This window comes from Vitis riparia, chromosome 13, assembly GCF_004353265.1.
Source record: "Vitis riparia cultivar Riparia Gloire de Montpellier isolate 1030 chromosome 13, EGFV_Vit.rip_1.0, whole genome shotgun sequence".
Taxonomy (NCBI): domain Eukaryota; kingdom Viridiplantae; phylum Streptophyta; class Magnoliopsida; order Vitales; family Vitaceae; genus Vitis; species Vitis riparia.
The window spans coordinates 29,401,716-29,420,897 of NC_048443.1; the positions used below are offsets into that span (position 1 = coordinate 29,401,716).

At 36.4% G+C, this 19,182-nt stretch overlaps 2 protein-coding genes across 7 annotated transcripts in view; one reads left to right on the forward strand and one right to left on the reverse strand.

Annotated features, from left to right (window-relative positions):
* Positions 1-490: 490 nt before the first annotated feature.
* Positions 491-12,262, forward strand: LOC117928121 (COP1-interacting protein 7-like). Of its 3 annotated transcripts, none has more exons than XM_034847979.1 (11): positions 491-850; positions 1,770-1,873; positions 4,711-4,896; positions 5,103-5,214; positions 5,298-5,331; positions 8,168-8,205; positions 8,359-8,393; positions 8,481-8,633; positions 8,836-11,426; positions 11,676-11,762; positions 11,965-12,262. In XM_034847979.1, the coding sequence occupies exons 2-11, from the start codon at positions 1,803-1,805 to the stop codon at positions 12,030-12,032; spliced, it is 3,375 nt and encodes a 1,124-aa protein (XP_034703870.1). In that variant the 5' UTR covers positions 491-850; positions 1,770-1,802; the 3' UTR covers positions 12,033-12,262. The 3 variants fall into 3 exon arrangements, with proteins under 3 accessions (XP_034703870.1, XP_034703871.1, XP_034703872.1); XM_034847980.1 differs by lacking the exon at positions 491-850 and adding an exon at positions 1,058-1,299; XM_034847981.1 differs by lacking the exons at positions 491-850; positions 1,770-1,873; positions 4,711-4,896; positions 5,103-5,214; positions 5,298-5,331 and adding an exon at positions 5,350-5,536.
* Positions 11,421-19,182, reverse strand: part of LOC117928122 (SET and MYND domain-containing protein 4) — a 65,935-nt gene continuing 58,173 nt past the window's right edge. Inside the window, exons 13-16 of one of the 4 annotated variants that reach the window (XM_034847983.1) lie at positions 15,754-15,868; positions 15,365-15,445; positions 13,248-13,504; positions 11,421-11,511 (exon numbers count right to left, since the gene is read on the reverse strand). In XM_034847983.1, coding sequence (XP_034703874.1) covers positions 13,292-13,504; positions 15,365-15,445; positions 15,754-15,868 — 409 coding nt within the window. In that variant the 3' untranslated portion in view covers positions 11,421-11,511; positions 13,248-13,291. Of the gene's footprint in view, positions 11,512-11,845; positions 13,072-13,119; positions 13,505-15,364; positions 15,446-15,753; positions 15,869-19,182 lie in introns of those variants that run through there. The other 3 variants (XM_034847982.1, XM_034847984.1, XM_034847985.1) reach the window with 3 other exon arrangements.

The following is a 19,182-nucleotide window of genomic DNA, read 5'->3' on the forward strand; positions in this document are numbered from 1 at the left end:
CATGATCTCTTTCATTTATTTTTTATATATATATATATATATATATAATTTTTATCTCATCTGTTTATATCATAATTTTTTTACTTGTACAATTTAATATTATATTCAAGGGCTAATTCTAAAATTATATCATTGACATTGACCTTTTTTTTTTTTCTGAAAAGACGATATTTTGTGTTTATTTATTGAACAATCATTTTTTAATTATATATATATATATATATATATATATATATATATATATATATTTATTTATTTATTTATTTAAAAATCCTACTTTCAATGGAACGGGACTTAACTTCCAGCGTTGTATTTCTCCTAAAATACCAATTAACAAGCGGCAGTAGCAAATCATTGGTCTTTGTAATAAAATAGTTGTAGTCTCTGGAAGGGGAAAGGCCCGCTCTTTTTGTCTAGCCCTTATCACAACTGTGAAACAAAATTCAAAAATTTACTGGGAGGCTTTCTCCTGGGATCACTGAGCTGAGCCTTGAGAGTAAAGTTTTTATCTCCTACGCCACTTACCCCAGCTGCCTTCGTACCTATTTATATGTATCTCATCTCCACGCTACTTATTTGGCTTTGTTGGATAATCTCTGTGGCTGTTGTCTCTCTCTCACCAACCGTTTTGAAGGTGAGTGTGAAGAGCGTGGTCGGACAGGAGCTGTTGGAAATTGGAATCAACACGCGTCTCTTTCACTCAGATCTGTGCTCTTTCTTGTTGATTATTCCGTTCTTTGCTTCGCATTTTTCCTCGCTCACTTCTCTGTACAGAAACTCAAGCGCCTCATCATCACCGACCACCGGAATGTCTTTGAAATTTAAATGAGATTTGGCTTCTAACACTGCGGTAAGCTGCGACTCATCTGTCGGTGACTTGCTAGTATTAAGGCAATTAGTTCGGCCAGATCTGGTTTCTGTTCAGTGTTTCTATAGGGTTACTCCTTCTGCGTCAAAAGCCAGAATTAAGTGCATGCTGTTTGGTCTTCACAAAACATGTAGATCTTGGAGACGGTAATGCAAGAAAAAAATAGTACTTTTTTTGTAAAAAAAAGTATCGTGTTGATGATTTTGGCCATAGATTTGGTCAAAAGTAAGACATTACACATGGTTGTTTTGGCCTCTTGATCTTCCAGTATGCCAGTTTCTACCATTCTCCATCTTTGCATTTTATTGTACCTGCTTGATCTTCAAATCTAATTTTAGGGAGCGTGAGTTCTGGACTAGCCTTGTGACTTGAACAGAAATCTGAATTTGGAAAGAATTGATTATCATAGAGGAGCTCCCTTTACCATTTCGGTATAGTTGCTCTTTTCTTTGTACATATATGTTAGAGTGGTGTTTTCCCTTTATTTTAGTCTTCTCATGTCAGTGATTTACTTAGGAATTTTACTTTCTTTCTTTTTTTTTTTTTTTTTCAGTTTCCTACCTAAATATCCATGTATCTATTGTTAAAATTTAGATTTTGTCACTTGCAACGTAGTTGTTCATAGAAATTCTAATTATAATCTAGTGCTGTCTTACCTTTCTTTCTGTGCGGATGTGTCTGGGTTTGTATGTGCTTATTTTGTTTAACACCTTGCTCATGTTTATTAATTTTGATCACAGTTTGTTTATTTAAATCACTTCCCATGAATGACCCTTCCTTTTATGTTAATCCTTCCACTTAACCTCCCTCGTACTAACACCCACTCCTTTAATCTATGTGTGTGAGTGGTTTGAGATCTCGTATTGTGGATGATGAAATTTGTTTTCTCTTGTTCCTTCAGGCATCTGTGTGCTTGTGAGACAAACTGGTTGAGATGGAGGGTGGAATTGATGCTATTGCACCGTTAGATTATGCTGCATTTCAGATTTTGCCAAACCAAAACAGGTTACTGTATTTTCCTATAAGAATTAAGATGAAGATTGTCAAACAGTTCTTTTCCTAGTTTCACCATGCATTCTTATTGTTTGGTTCCAAGCTGGAATTTATTTGGTGTAAGATGGTTCTTTGACAAGAAAGTATCTGACCTTGTTGTTAGTTTGTGTAGGCATCACAATTTCCTTCTGATTGAGCTGGCTCATGAGGGCAATTTAAAATTTTCAAAATTTCATTTTGACACAGCCATTTTGAAATATGGATTAACTCAGCCTTTCTATAGACAGTCATTTCAATGAAATTTCCATGACTCTTGAAGAGCTACTTTTTTTTTTTAAAAATAAAAAATAAAAAATAAAAAATCAGAAAACAAACATTTTCATTCATCAAACAATTGATAAATACAAGAAAGATAAGCAATCCTTCAAAGATGTACAAAAGATGGTAGAAAGTAACCAAGAACTAGAACCAAATTTTGGCATGATGCTTGGTGTGATGATATGCATTTGAAGGATTCTTTTCCTTCTTTATTCACCTTTGTTCCTTCTAAGGAGGCATAGGTGAATGATGTTCGGGAGGTAGAAGGAGGGATGGTCACTTGAAACCCTTGCTTCTCAAGAAACTTTCATGATTGGGAAATAGATAGTATGCACAATTTTATTCTAAAACTAAATGAGTTTGGTAGAACTAGAGGTGAGGAAGATAAAATGGTTTGGAAAGCTAGCAAGAGTGGGGTGTTCTCTGTGAGGTCCTTCAACGATGTGTTGAAAATGGAGGGTGAATTGACTTTCCTCTCAAAGATAATATAGGGTTCCTATGCTCCTACCAAAGTGAGTTTTCTTGCTTGGGAAGCGACTTGGGGCCAAATCCTAACTATGGACCAACTTAAGAGGACAGGTTGGGTTTTGGCAGGTTTTTGTTGTATGCACAGAGATGCAAATGAATTGGTAGACCATCTTCTCATCCATTGTGGGATAGCTGGAGAGTTATGACACTTTCTCTTCTCCTTCTTTGGCATCTCGTGGATTCTCCCATTTTTTTGTTAACGATTTGTTAAAAGGATGACACGGTAGCTTTGTGGGCAAAAAAAAAAAAAAAGGAAGGTGTGGAGAACAACTCCTTTTTGCCTTTTATGGACAATTTGGAAGGAGCGAAATCAAAGAACCTTTAAAAGGGAGCAATGCACCATCCAAGCTCTCAAGGATTCCCTTATAACTAATATGTATATGTGGTTTTGAGGGTTCCTTCTAGGAGACGGACAGGGAGGTTCAGGTTCTTTGTTAGATTTTTTAGAATGGTTATACTCATTTTCTTAAAGTAGGGTTATAGTTACTGTAGTTGGTTTTTTGTTTCTCACTTGTATACTTCTGTTATACCATATTTGCCACTTTAGTTTGGCTCCCTTTATATATTTATTATATATATATACATACATACTCTTATTTGCCTAAGAAAAGAAAAGCTAGAACCACAAAACTAGCTCCTCCTCATAAAAACCTCCATATAAATAGAAGCAAAAAACATTAGACACTCAAGGGGGAAGACGATCTCCAATAAAGTAGGTCATATGCTTTGCTCCTTGTTTGGCTAACTGATCTATGACTTGGTTTGTTGAACGAGGAATCCAAGAGAAAGAATAACCCAACTCAATTGTAGTATTTTTTATTTTTCACATCCAATGTCAAACTTCCATGAATCCCTTTCCTTATTTTCACCCAAGATATAACAGTGGCAGAATCTCTTTCTATAATTAGATTGGATAGAGATAAAACTTTTGCCTACATTAAACCCTCCAATATTGCCTATATCTCTACCTTGATGGCTAACCCCATTTTAGCTTGCTTAGAGAAAGCTCTCAATCCTTTACTAGAATGATCTCTAATCACACCTCCAATACCTATTTGTCTAGGGTTACCCATTGAACATCCGTCAAATTTAACTTTATTGAATCTACTGGAGGGAGTAACTAGTCTATCATTGCCTCCTTCAAAGTGATGGAGTAGCAAGCACTCTTTGAATCTAGCATTAAAATATGCAATGGAACATCTGCAAAAGGCTTGATGACTGAGGCCTATAAGGAATAGGAAAAGAAAAATGAGTCTCAAATGGCATCAACTGATCTCTACCTATCTTCGAAAATCCTTGTATTCCTCTCCAACCAAAGAAACGAAATCAGAGATAAATCAACCACCTGCCAAAGAATTTTCCCTTTTGGAAGGCTTCCAAAGCCCTTAAAGGAAATTCCCAACAATTTTGCTATGCCTCTAGGAGGATTCCAGTCAAGATTGGCAATGTTGAAGTTGAAGATTTGCCTTTTACTTTGACTAATTTTAACTTTTGCCTTTTGTATACAATGTACTCATCTTTTTGCTTCCTTCTGTTATAGATTGTTAAATTGTTTTGCTTTGCTGTAAAAGTTTGCTCTGCATAAAATTTTTTTAAAAAATATGCTTATTTAATTTGATCATCCACTGCTACTCTGAATTTAAAACCATGACAAAGAGGTGGTGCTTTGCATTCTTTTGTCAGTCGACACCATTCCTGGAGCTAGTGCTTGATATCCTCGAGTAGCTGAAGCCTAAGTTACTTCTGTTATTACATTACTCTAGGCCTATTTAGCATTTCTCCAGCGTGTGCGTTTTATCTTTTTTTTTTTTCTTCTTTTTTATTGGATCTAGTGCTTGATATCCTCGAGTAGCTGAAGCCTAAGTCGCTTATGTTATTACATTACTCAAGGCCTATTTAGCATTTCTCTGGCATGTGTATTTTATCTTCTTTTTTATAGAATCTTCTGTTTACAACAAATAAATTTATCTGATATACTGTAGAGTGCTCTCTTTCTGTTACAGATTTGAGGCAGTAGTATGCAGTGGCAAAAAAGTTGAAAAACTAGCTGCTGGGCTTTTGGAACCGCTTTTGCTACATTTTCCTGAAGTAAAAGACTTGTACCATAAAGGATCAAATGCTAACTTTAAACTCCAATTACCTGAACATCTCAATGGTGCAGCATGGTTCACAAAATCCACTTTAAGCAGGTTGACATTATTAAAGAGTTACTCTTTCTTTTCCTGCCTTATCTGTTAGTTATTAATAAATATCATCCACTAAATCCACTTTAAACAGGTCCCTATCTTTAAAGTGTTTCTTTTTTCTTTTTGTGCTGTTTTTCCTTTTCTGCTTGTTATGGACAAAACTTCACTTGCTAATTTCTGTTACTGCAATTATTATATTTTTTTCTCAGATTCCTACATATTGTTGACACTCTAGCTTTGTTAAATACCACCCATGCTATTGAAGGAGAGATGTCTCAACTTGAAGAAGCTAGATTATTTCATCTTTCTTTATATGCCCAGGTAAAATATTATAACATTCTTTCAGAAATCTTTCTCTGAATTTATATTGTTGCTTATCAACAACGTTGATTTTCCTTTCTCAGGGTCATCCGGGTCAGTTTGGAAGTGTAGATTCAGGTTAGTTTTTATGAGGTTTTGTATTTATACGAACGTGGGAGTGCTAACACATAATTGCATGTACTGTCATTGTTTACCTTTTTTCTGAAGCCATCTGGTTTTAGGTTCTTCTTCATAGCTTCCAACCACACTACGGGTCACCCAAGGATTTCCAAGGGAACCTCAGGGGAGATGAACTGTCCCCAATATCCACCAAACAAAAGAGGTGCAAAATGATGCTACTGAAAATAGCCCTGATTTGTCAAGAGGCCTTCTTCTATTGACCCCATCACTTACTCACCTCTAACCATGAAAACCTTCCAAAGATCTCTAGAATTTGAGAGAGGAGAGGGAAACAAGACCATTGTTGATGATCACTAAGTCAGTGGCTTTTTGGTTCTGTGAAAATTTTAGGGGAATTAATGTTAGAATTTTTATAGAGATTGGAATTCCATATGCACGTTGCCTGTGTGTGTCTGACTTTTTTTTTCCCTTCTTTTTTGGGTTAACATTGTTGAAGACTAGAAAAGATATAGGACCTAATGGTATTTCAGAGAGAGGCTAGGATGTGGATGGTGATCATGGTGTACTATAGTCAAAGAACATGTTTGGACACCTCAGGGAGTTCTAATGCTTCTGTTGTGTTTTATGGTAGCATTCCATGGTAAAAGTACACCACTTGAAGTGAGAAAACTGGATCGTTTTTCATTTTTCTTGAAATGTACATTTTTGTTTTACTAACAGTTTTGAGATGGATTATCAGGGGTTTCTACCTCAGGATGCTATGTAAGGTACAATGGAGCCATTTAATTTCCATGGAATGTCCAGAGACACCCTAAGCTTATTGTTTTATAGTACATATGAAGAAATCAAGTCAAACATCTGAGTTGCATTCGACTTTGGGACGGGTGATTAAGCAAGGACTAGGCCATGGAATAACAGTATGAACAATCATTTGCTTTCATTCATAGGAGATAGTTAATCAATTTATCTTTTACCTGGGTTATTGACAGAGAGCTTCAGAAGAGCAAGAAAGAGTACTGCGTTGTTCTTGACTTAGTGAAAGCATATGAGAAGGGTTGGTTGGGCATGTAATCTCATGTCTCATAGAATAGTAAAAGGAGTTTCTTATTGATAAACCAACATGCCTAAGGACTTGTACTGTGGGGTTGGGACTTGTGTTGTGCTAGTGGAAGCTTTAAACTGATGAGTTGTGCAATGGCAATAAGATACAACAAACTTAGTAAAAAATATATGAGGTTTTAATGTAGTTCAATTTACCATATCTACATTCACTAATGAGAGAGAACCAATTCACTATGTTATAATGAACATATAGAGAATAGAGAAAATAGATACAACTCCTAAGCTTCGAAATAATTCCTATCTTCTTGCTCCTAGTATCCATGACTTGAACTCAAGTTTTGTTCTACCAAGAGTCCCAGCTTTCCTCACATCTTTGGCTATCCAATATAGTCTTTAGAAGCTTATCTCAATTTCATTACTTTTTTCCCCCCATGATCAAAAATATTTATGAAGAAATTCTTAACGCTTTTCCTTATTCAAAACGGATACTTATTTTTGTAAGACAATATTAACATACAAAATATTTTATATAATATTCTTTACGAAAAGGAATATGTACCAAATAGGAATTTGAGATTCTTTTTAATATCCTCTGCATTTGCTCAAATTCCATCAAATTAGTTGCTCCACAATACCATGCTCCCCCCACATATCTCACTAATTCAGATGATTCCTCCAATATTTTATCATACTCTTATCTAGAAACTTATCTGAATCATATTTATTAGAAATTTAAGTCCTAAGTCAAGAAATACCACATCTATTGTTTCTAGTTCTAGATCCACAGTACTTGATCCCTAAAGTCACACCACAAACCCTCCTTGTCCACCTTCTAGGGCATCTCTAAAGATTCAAACTGTTAGATATTTATATGTTTCCATTTTCAAAATTCAATTAGTGTATGGGGAACCATGTTTATTCCAAATCAACCAAGAACATGCTTGATTATCATATACCAATGAGAGAACATGTTTATGTTCCAAGTTTGTGTATGGGGAACCATGATTATTATATACCATTTTCAGTCAAAATCCCTTATGTGGTTTTCTTGTGCATTGAAGATCTCTGATATCATGTTTAATCTCAAACTTGCACAAGCCTTGGCTTTGAACTCTTCACCTTACTTCATAATTCTCCAACATGACAATGTTGCATACTAGGGCTTTTTGAGAGGTTTTTTAGTAGTAATTATATATGTATATATATTATCTATCTTAATTTGCTCATTTATAGTCCTATAACTTAATTTGGTGCTTTGCTTGATTATCCAATGGATAATTATCATTCAGAATGATTTCACGGTGTTTGTGTTTCATCAAGGAAGTGGAAACATATTGGTATTTGCAGTTTTGTAGGGTTTTTTTTCACAACAGGTTGACTTTAGGACATTGTCCTTTTACTAGCACTTGTAACTGTTTTTGACTTTGTGGCAGATAAATACACAACTTCCATGGTTTTTGTTAAAAGACAAAACCTTCCCACAATACTCACTGGTTTATAACCTGATAGTTTACGTATTAGACCCTGATATTAAAGGTGTTGTCGCCACCTCCTGAATCCCAGGGTTCAATCCAATTAAGTTTAACCTTGTGAGATTATTTTGTTTCATTTTTTTTTTTTTTTTACTATTAGACATCCCACAATCCTCCTTCCCCTCTCCCTCTATATATCTGGTTTCTGGCATTGCACCTCTCTCTCTCTCTCTCTCTCTCTCTCTCTCTGTTCCAGATTTGAGCGGATTTTAAGGTGGAAACTTTTTCCTCTTTAACAGATGGGAGGAAGTTGAAGGACATGGTGCCAACAACCAAAGTAATTGCTTTTCTCTATAACTTTTTGAAGTTCTGACACATGACAATGTGATTGTAGTTTTTCTTTATGATCTTTTAAGAGGACACATTTTATTTTATTTATTGAATTATCTTTCCATTTTGGCGACTAATATGATTTTTGAGATGTCAACAGCCTGATGCTGAAAATGTATCATCAGATGCTTCAAAGTATGTTCTGTTGATTTTTATTCTTTCACTCAGCAGTTTTTCCTTGGTCACATCCACTAATCTATAAAAATGAATGAATCCTTCCAGGAATGAATTGCTGCGAGCAATCGACTTGAGACTCACAGCACTCAGAGGAGAGTTAGCTGCAGCTTTCAACCAGGCTGCTGGAGCCACCTGCTCCTCTAAAGAGATTAATGATTTAACAAACTTCTGTCACCACTTCGGAGCAATGGATTTAAAGTAAGTCACCTACCCAAAAGAAAACGAGAGATTAAGGGTAATTGGGTCTATCAAGTTTCAAGTTGCTTTTAAAAAAATTCCAAGTTTAACTGTGATGCTCCTTCACTTTTTTTTTTCTTTCCTTAATGACCATTTTAATTAGCCAACTTCATAACAAAAAACTATGGTTATCAAGATTTTGTTTTATTAATTGTCTTTCCAGGAATTCTTTGTGCAAGGTTTTAGAACCAAGCCAAAACGGCCAGATTTCTGATGCCCTAAATGATGACAAGTCTTCAGTCATGTGCCATTCGAAGAATGACAGCATAAATAATAAAGATGGAAATTCTCAGATTCCTAAACCAATACATTCAGTTAAACCGGTAATATATGATGTCTCCCCTGCAAAAGTTGCCCAGGTTGAGCGACAGAGCTCTTCTGAAAGTGAGGAGTCGTCTTCTTACTCGAGTGGTGAGGATCGAGCACCAGCAGAAAGAAGTCGGGCTATCGTACGATCGGCATCACCTAGAAGGTCAGCATCGCCAATGCGAAGGATACAAATAGGGAGAACTGGATCACGCCGGGCCACTGCCTTAACCATTAAGAGCCTTAATTATTTTCCTGCTAGGGAAAGGGTATTATCACATAGAGATGCTGCCGCAAACAGTAGCGAGGATGAAGGATCTGAGCAACCCTATAAAAAACCTGAAAATAATGTAGGAAGGATGAGCGTTCAAGATGCAATTAATCTTTTTGAAAGCAAACAGAAAGATCAGGCCGCAGATATTCAGAAGAGGTCATTAGCTGACATCTCTGTTAGTGCAAATAAATCTGTATTGAGAAGGTGGAGTGCTGGCACAGGAGAATCATCCACCCAGTGCCTACCAGATACTGTTCCTGAAGATTCTGTCCGACTGGCGCCCCACACTTTAGTGGATGCAGAGATTCCAATGAATTCAATAGAAGTGAAACAAGAACTTGATTTTGTTTCTGGAGGTCACAATTCTGTTGAGACTGATGAAGTTGATGTTAGATTAGAAACAGGTGATGAAAGAGCATCTTATGAAACAAGTGTTCAAGCAGATAGTCTCTTATGCCAAAGGGATGAAACCAGTGAAAAATTAACAGCCTCAGCTGAATGGAGTCGGAAGAAGGAAGCCGAGTTGGATCAGATGCTGACAAAAATGACAGGATGTAAGCCTGTTAAGTATAGAAAGCCTGAAACTGGAAAAAGCCAAAATCTTCCAAATGAGAAAAGAGGGGGATTTTATGACCACTATAAGGAGAAGAGGGACGAGAAGCTTCGTGGAGAGAATGCTCGAAAACGAGCAGAGAAAGAAGCACAATTTAGAGCCATGCAACAAGTTCTTGATGAAAGGAAAGCTGAAATGGCCTCCACCACTGCGAATGATATTGGGCAAAAACAAAAATATCCTTTGCGTAGGCCCCAGAAATCACGTAAGAGTCCATCAACATCTGAAAATCTGAAAAAGGAAGCCCCAAAACCTTCAGTTCCAAAAAAGGTGTCATCTAAAGCATCAACCCTGCCTGCAGTGCGTAAGTCATGGCCATCAACACCTCTACCCAGAGCCACAGGGACATCACCAGCTAAAACTCCCACTGGAATTTCACCATCACCCAGAGCCACAGGGACTTCACCAGTTAAAACCCCCACTGGAATTTCTTCTGCTGGCACTACACCAACACGGCGGAAACCCCTGCCAACAGCATCACTTCCTAGGTCAAATCCAAAAGTTGAAGGATCGCAGCAGGGACAGAAAAATGTCAAAGGAACCCAGATGAACAATAAAAGGAGCCTGAGAAACGGGAATGAGAAACAGCAGCAAACAGTGACAAGAAGTGGCAAACCAACAAAAACAAAAGTTCTGACCAGTTCTGGGGATTATTCTTCTGTGGTTCCTGCCAGGCCTACTTTCTATAGCAAGGCGATGAAGAAAAGCAGTGTAGTACCGCTGGAGTCAAAGCCATTTCTTCGTAAGGGCTCTGGAATTGGTCCTGGTGTTGGTTCCACTGGCAACAAAACAAAAGTTTCTTCTCAGTCTGAGGAATCTCCAAGAAACAGCAGAAATCAGATCCAAGCTCAAGAGAATGAGTCAGTTGTTAATGCCTGTGATCTGGTCAACCAGCAGCAGGATGGGGGTCTTGTAGTATTGGAAAGTCATGATGCTGAGTTCGAATCAGAAACTCAGGTAAATAGCCCTCAGAAATGTGGCAACATAGAAAACTTAGATCAAGTTACAGCTGATGGCGATGATAACTTAAAGAAAATGATGGAATCTTCCCTAAAAATTGAAGGTGAAGAAGAATCAGCAATCTCTCCCATTGCATGGGTGGAAATAGAAGAGCATCAAGACTCACATATACCATGTGATGACATTACATCTCAGCTTATATCTCCAGCCAGCATTGCTCCAGTGGCATTGTCAAGTCCTCGTGTCCGTCACTCCTTGTCACAGATGCTGCAAGAAGAAAGTAGTGAACCTGATAGTATTGAGTGGGGGAATGCTGAAAACCCTCCAGCAGTCGTCTACCACAAAGATGCACCCAAAGGATTCAAGAGGCTCTTGAAGTTTGCTCGGAAGAGTAGAGGGGATGGAAATACAACTGGTTGGTCCAGCCCATCTGCCTTTTCTGAAGGAGAGGATGATGCTGAGGAAGCTAAAGCTATTAATAAGAGAAATGCAGACACTCTACTAAAGAAAGCCACTCTTCATGCAAAGAACTATGGGCAACAGAAATCTTCATTATCTGGAGGGTATGAAAGAAACGTGGCTGCTCGGGAACTGCTCTCTGGTAATTTACCTCATGCCTTTCACTTTTCATCCTTGCTAGCCAGAACACATATCTGTATTTATTAAGTGGAAAACTGATAGATATCCTGCAGATCAAAAGCATGATAGTCATTTCACATCTGTAGCTCTAGTTTCTTTTCTATCCTTCTCTTCCAGCAAATCATCAGGATAGCAACGAATTTGTACTTTTTAGTTCGACACATTTGTCGTGCCTCCTGCCTTGTGCTAATGAAGGTTATGATACATGCAGCCCAATCAAATATAAGCAAATTCAATGCTCAGAGTTCCCATAAGTTGCAGGAGGGTCAGGTTTCGGCCACAGCACCCACAACTAAGGGTTGGTATTTTTTGTCTCTACTTTCCCAGTTTCTTTTTTGTTTTTGGTTGTACTTTCAGTTTCTTTCCTAATTTGCCTGTTCCTTTTTATTTTACTGTGTTTCTTATGCACATCCCTAGAGTAAATTCTTTTCTTTCTTCTAATCCATGCATTTAATGGTCATCAATGGATTCTGATATTCTCTATCATGTTTCTGTTCCAGCAACAAGGTCATTCTTCTCTCTTTCAGCGTTTAGGGGCAGTAAACCAAATGAGACGAAGCTTCATTAATTCAAAGGAGAATTCAAAACTGTAAGACTTGTAAACAACTTTACTCCCCACGGCATTACAGAGGGGAAGTTTGGGCAAAGGAAGAATCTTCTTATTAATAACAAGACTTCATCCTACTGAACATTTGGATTGTTCCCTGTAACCCCAAGCTAGAGAGCAAGGCATGCCCTCAGGATGTAAAACAACAAAGAATTCATAATTCATAATTTATTTAGTACATTGTTAACGAATGACTATCTTGTGTGATTATAACTCGATCTATCTTTGGATTCCTTTGGATCATATATTGAGCTCACTTGTATTACCACATAAATGCTCTGCAATGAGAAAACAATACACTTTTAAGCAACAATTGAAAATATGATATGTGCTGTTTTTTCATTGCAGAGCAAATGACTCGTTAAATCCTTCCAAATGCACCATGCAAGTAAAGAATCATGTCCTCCAGCACCTCCTATTGAACCAACTGATAGCTGCCTCATAGTATGGAGGCACCCGACTCATCACCCTACATCGGATAAATTTTCCAATGGTTAAAGCCCTTTTCCAAGCCACTGTCCACATACGCCATGGCACTCTTGTTACAACATAATTTTTTTCTTTTTTCTTTTTTCCAGAAAGTCAACTCTTACCTCATCATCCATGGGCTAACACAGATTTAACAGGAACCCTGCTTTGACTGATATACATCTGTTCCATGAGCTCTCCCTCTAATTCCCAGTTTTGCATCTCCTAACAAAGCTCAGGTTCCAATGACCTCTGGCACCAAGTTTTGAAACCTAACTTTCATTGATCTCTTCTAGCACCAATGTCATGCCAGAAAAGAACCTATTGGGGTGCATGGCAGTTATCAGGTTTTCAGTATAGTAATTAAATCAACACAAATTGATCAATGCTGATGCTATGATTTTGTTCTAAGTTACATCTGTACAACCTGAAACTGCAAAAACTTGTACATACCAGAGACAATAAAATCCTAGGTTCATTGCTGTTTATCATCTCCCTCTTGCTGCTTTCTACTTAAATACCAACCTTGGGCCTGGTTCAAGTGGTAAAGGGTTTAAGAAATTTATCTATTAAAAAAAAAATATATTCTACTTGAATACCTCACCAAGATTAAATCATTTATGTCAATAAAAACAGGTATTACAATAACCTAAATGGTGAGGAATAAGAAAAAAAAAAAAGATATAAGTTTTCAGTAGAAGGAAAAACCTCAACTAGGAATTGCCCACTTCAGAAATAGCATAAAAGATTCCTCATAGAACAAGTTTGCAAGTTTCTCTTTGAAGGCTTCCCAGGTATGGAAACATCATGTCTGCATGAGGGCCATAATACCACGAAAATATTGCAGCCAGCCGGCTTATGCTCTTCATTGCAGCAGTATCACCCAAGCTTAGCTGAATGGACGAAAGCTTCATCAATTCATATCCAATGACAATGTGATTTGAACCATAGAGCTTTTCAAGGATCTGCCAACTCAGTAAAAACATGAAATTCTCATTCAGGATCCATCACTTGGAAATCATGACAAAAAGTGAAAAGTAAATTGTAAAGAGCAATCAAGATCAACATCTAAACTTGTTAAATCAAGTCAAAGAAAGGAAATTATGTAACACTGTTATGCTAAATAAAGGTGTTTGATATCAGTCATATTCAACATAAAGATATTCTATAGTGATATCCACATTTAAACAGGGCCAATTTACAGTAGGTAAGTTAAAACCATCCTGTTTCACTGTGAGTGTATGCAATAAGATAGGTTTAAAAATAGACTTTTGGTGAAACAATAGAAATATAGCAAATTAAAAAGAGAAAATTATTATTTACCATCTACATGTTTAGCACCTGTTATTAAAGAATAAACTTTGAACCTGGCATACAAGTAACTGATTATCATTTAATGAAATAGTAAGCACAGCATATTGGTTTCTTGAAGAAGATTCAAGATCATTGAAGCTATGATGTTATAAAGAGGTAAGGCTACATTCTCAGCTTCCGGTTTGGGCACTTATCCATATTGGCAGATATAGCTGAGTTCAATTTATTGGCTACAATACTTAATGACACAATGTATTTTCTGATGCACTGTATGCTACGTATTGATTGCAATCTGAGATGATACAATACATATCAAGCATTGTGCAATACTAACAACCTTTGCTATATTTGTTATGTGGGACAATGGGTCCTTGGGTGAACGTTCCTTAAGCCCTTGAGGAAGACACTTAGATGTGGGTGTATGGGATTTGTCCCTTGGGCATAAGTCCCAAAAGATATGAAATGTGATTTGTTTTTGAGTGGTAGTGCCAAGATAGTGATTCTTTGTGATGGAGTATCATCTTGGAGCATTAACAGTCTAAAAGATGGTATTTTTGTTAGGGGGAATTGTTAGGTTATTATATGTGAGAGAACGGATGTGCAGATTGGACCATATACTGCATTTATTCATTTTTGAAATTATTTCATTCTTGCTAATAATTACAAAATTAAAAGTCTGCTGTTATATGTTTGCCATAGTTTGATTTTCTTTCTTGAGGATATACATGGAATGAACATAGATTTTTGCATTGAATTGTGAACTCATCTTATTCTTTCCACATTTAGATGCAAGTAAGGATGCACTAGTTGAGGAAGATACTTAGAGCTTTGGATTTGGTGCTAACTTGATGCTATTTTATCTATATTGAGATTTTTTTTAGGCTTTTGCCTTTGTAATAAAGAGTGACTAAGCTACTTTGGCGATGAGATATTAATATGTTTTGTAACTTGTAATTATGGTTTACCCAATGTGGACTGTGAATGTAGGATGTATAAATAGCTAATAAAACAGTTTTTGGTTTATAAGATATGAATAGTGTATTTATATGTTATATATTTAGGAGGTCCTAAATTAAAGCAGGTTTCATGTTCATTAGTCACCAAATCCTTAAATTGCAGACAAATTAAGATGAGTCTCATCACCCCCTTTGTCTCAGATTTTAGACATACTAATGGAATCCACTTATAGTGGATTAATTTATGACTTCAAAATTTGGGCTTGTGACAACAGTCCTAGTACAGAGGAAGTATACAAGCAGCACTCACCAAACAACATGAAACAAAAAGAGGAAATAAAAGAAAATGTGCACAGCTCAACACCAGAAAGCTTAAGACATCCCATACACCATGACAAGCAGGAAAGCTCAAATTCAAGATATTAACCTTAATGCCATTACCATCAATGAACTTGAGCTTTCAAAAGGAATGGAATTAATTTCTTTTTGTGCATGTCCACCCACAACTGTACACTACAAAAAGAAAAAACAAAATGAAATGGCAGGAAAATTTACCTCAATTGATGCTTTACAATGGTACATTGCAGGTTGTAATTCTCCAATCATACAAAATGCCTGTGCAATCCAGTCCTCTGCCTGCAAATATTACATCATATATGGTCATGCAATTCAGTATCAGTTCATAGTTGTTACAATTGGAATTGTTAAACTGCATTTATGCTGGTTAGACGAAGATTAGAGGGATTACAACTGAGATATACTCATGCTGGGTTTTCTTCACTTAACACTTCCGGACACTTAAACAGAAGATTTTTACATTCAAAACCTTGATCAAGTTGCATTCAAACCACAAAAGTACATAAAAATTATACATTCCACTGGAAGCATGAATGAAGTGCCACATAAAAACAGAAGTAGCGAATTGGAGAATAGCTGGAACTCACTTCTGCAATGCCTTTGTTATATGCATGCAACGTTGATTTCAGTAGATCAAGAGATCTCAAAGCATCTGAAAATGTGGTAGCTGGAACTTCTTTTGAAACTATTGCTTCCTGCAGCCTGCAAGAATTAAATAGTACAGAAAAATATTATGCAGATAGAAAGTGTAAGGGAGATATATTTTCGTATGTACACAGTAGTGGAGCTAGGTTCTCTTTCTATTGGTTTATTTACTTTTGGGGGAGTGGGAGTGCAAAAACCAACAAGAAGCCATCTTGAATGGTTTACAAAATAATTTTTGTTAATAGGATTTAAATTTCATTCATAAGTTTGCAACTTGAAATGCTACATGGTAAATGAACAGAGCACTTGATGAGCATCCCTGTTTGTCAGGCTTCAAAATTACTTTGTGAGATCTAAAACTTGGTTGGAACTGCCAAATACTATACTTAAGTTTAAAACTTGCCTAAGATTTCCAAAATATCATCTTGAGCTTCAATAATTCGCTGAATTTTCCAAAAGTCAAAAACAATTAGAATACAAAGGTCTGACATATTAATTTGGGAAAGTTTGTGGATGAATTTGGAAATCTAGATCTTTCAATGTTTGAGAAGACACAGCTCTTTTCTCTTAATAGAAAAATCAAGAAGGTTAAGACAGCCTTGCACAATATGTGTGAGGAAATCAAGAAATTAGAAGTGTAAAGTGCACACACACACACACACACACACAAGATTTGTTAATCAGAAACACACTAACTCTTTTCTCATAATAGAAAAGTCAAGAAGGTTGAGATGTCCTTCCACAATATGTGTGAGGAAATCAAGAAAATAGAAGTGAAAAGTGCAATGTGAATGGACTTTTATCTAGTTAATTAGAATAATATTCCATTCTGACCTATTAAGGTGTGTCATGAGCGGTTTTTTGGGGCAAAAGTTAACAAGAAGGTTTAGGCTTTGTCCACTTAACTGTGGTCAACACCATTAAGCGCATATTAAAACCTTGTTTTATCAGCATTATAAAGGTAGACTGAACAACTAATTGTTGGGGCCCTTCCTAGAAAATTCAATCATAATTTTATTTTTTTTATCCTTTCAAATTCACTAAATTGTACAGGGCATTTTAACACTTTTCAGAATTGATGCCTGTTATAAGATGCCAAGAATGTATTTAAAGATTATAATATTGTTGTTTTTTTTAAACTTGAGAATGATTGCAAATGAAAAATGAATAATTTTATTAAAGATCTTATCTTTTCTTTTATTCTTTGAGTAAGAAATTGGACATGGTACATAAACAAATAAATTCAAATTCCATACAAGTACATACTGTTGGAAAAGGATTCAGAATATTTATTTTCAATAAATAAAAAACTGATACAACCTTTTAGTATATACATAATTAGACAAACGCATTATTTTAGGAAAGTTAACTATACTCTATTTGTAACGACCCACACCCAACCGTGTAGATATTGTCTACTCTAAATCAAAGGCTTTAAAACGCGTCTACATAATTAAGAGGAGTCTATACTTATATAGCGTTAGGAACGTTCTCCCCTATTTGATGTGAGATATCACAAACACTCCCCTTCACGGCTTTAAAACGCGTCTACATAATTAAGAGGAGTCTATATTTATATAGCGTCAGGAACGTTCTCTCCTATTTGATGTGAGATATCACAAACACCCCCTTTCACAGCTTTAAAACGCGTCTACATAATTAAGAGGAGTCTATACTTATATAGCATTGGGAACGTTCTCTCATATCCGATGTAAGATATCACAAACAAACCCCTTATCGGGGCCAAACAAACAAACACCCCTCAAGGGGCTAAACAAACCCCCACATCGGGGTTGAGAATTGGATTTGATATCATTTGTAATGACTTGCATCCAACTGTGTACATATTGTTTGCTTTGGGACCCAAAGGGGCTCTCATGGCTTTAAAACGCGTCTACATGGTTATGAGGAGTCCATACTTATAGCGCTAGAAACTTTCTCCCCTATCCAATGTGGGATATCACACTATCAAATCCCTTAAAATTAGTTAACTACGCCCCATCTAATCTGCTGTCAATAATTCGACACAATACTTGTATATGACTTTAGTTACATGTATAAAATGACATTAGTTTTACGTATATTTCACCAAAATTAAAGTTTAATGTGAGTGTAAACACAATATTGATGAATGCCCATTTTCCTCTCTTTTTATTGATATCTAATTTCGAGTTGACATGTGGACCTATCAATGTATGCCATGTAACCACCATTTCATGTAAGATTTGTCTCACACAAGAAAGCATTCTAAAAAATCATGTTGTTAATAGCACCATATTACTACAAATATAAACCATGCAGCCATCATAAGTAAAATTAATGACACAATAGATCCTCAATGATTGTGTTCTTAGAGGCTTTTCTCCTAAATAAAGGTATCGACTAACAATGTTAGAGCCTACTACTTCCATTCCTCTGTTTGGCATCTACAAGTCTCAATGCCTACAACAACTTTATTGGACAACTTTCACTCTTGCTAGGAACTATGAAGTGAAATTGTCGTTGGAGTTAGAAGGATGCATAGATTGGATTCTCCACCAATCTGATGATGGTAATACAAATGGATCATATTCATTTTCTAACAATTTTATGATTGCAAATGAGTACCACGTTGAAAAGGAGAGGAAATTGTGTGAAAAACCTTCTTATTGATTTTGGTAATTACAAAGGAATATATATAGCTTAGGTACAAACAGAAAAAGGAAAATAAATATTTACAGTTAATCCATGTTCTTGATTCTCCTTTTTTTTTTTTATAGATAAAACGTAGAAAATTTATTAGAAGAAGGGAGCAAGAAGGCAACCCGAAGCATACAGGGAGTATACACGAGAAACCCCTCGACACAAAAACACAAAAAAACAAACACTCACCAACCCTCAACTAGAACCCAACTAATCAACAAAGTTAATTAAGGAACGGGGTTCTCCACCTAAACAAGACTTAGACCAAGAGAAAAGATTACAAACGAAGGAGTTTTTCAATCTTTGGATCGACAAAGCCTCATTATAAAAAACTATCCTATTTCTTTCTTTCCACACCGTCCAAAATAAACAGAAAGGAGCTGCCCACCAAGTCTTTCCATGCTTTTTGTCCACAAAGGAAGCAGACCAACCAAGGAGAGTGTCTCTAACCGTAAGCGGAAGGACCCAATTAACACCAAACAACGAAAACACAAGATTCCACAATACCCTCGCCTTGGGGCAATGAATAAGGATGTGGTTTATTGTCTCCTCTTCATCACAACACAAGAAGCACCTGTTTGCTAAAATCCAACCCCTCCTTTTGAGTTGATCTTGGGCTAGAACCTTCCCCCAAGAAGCTTCCCAAGCAAAAAAACCCACCTTTGTAGGCACACAAGGGCTCCAAATGA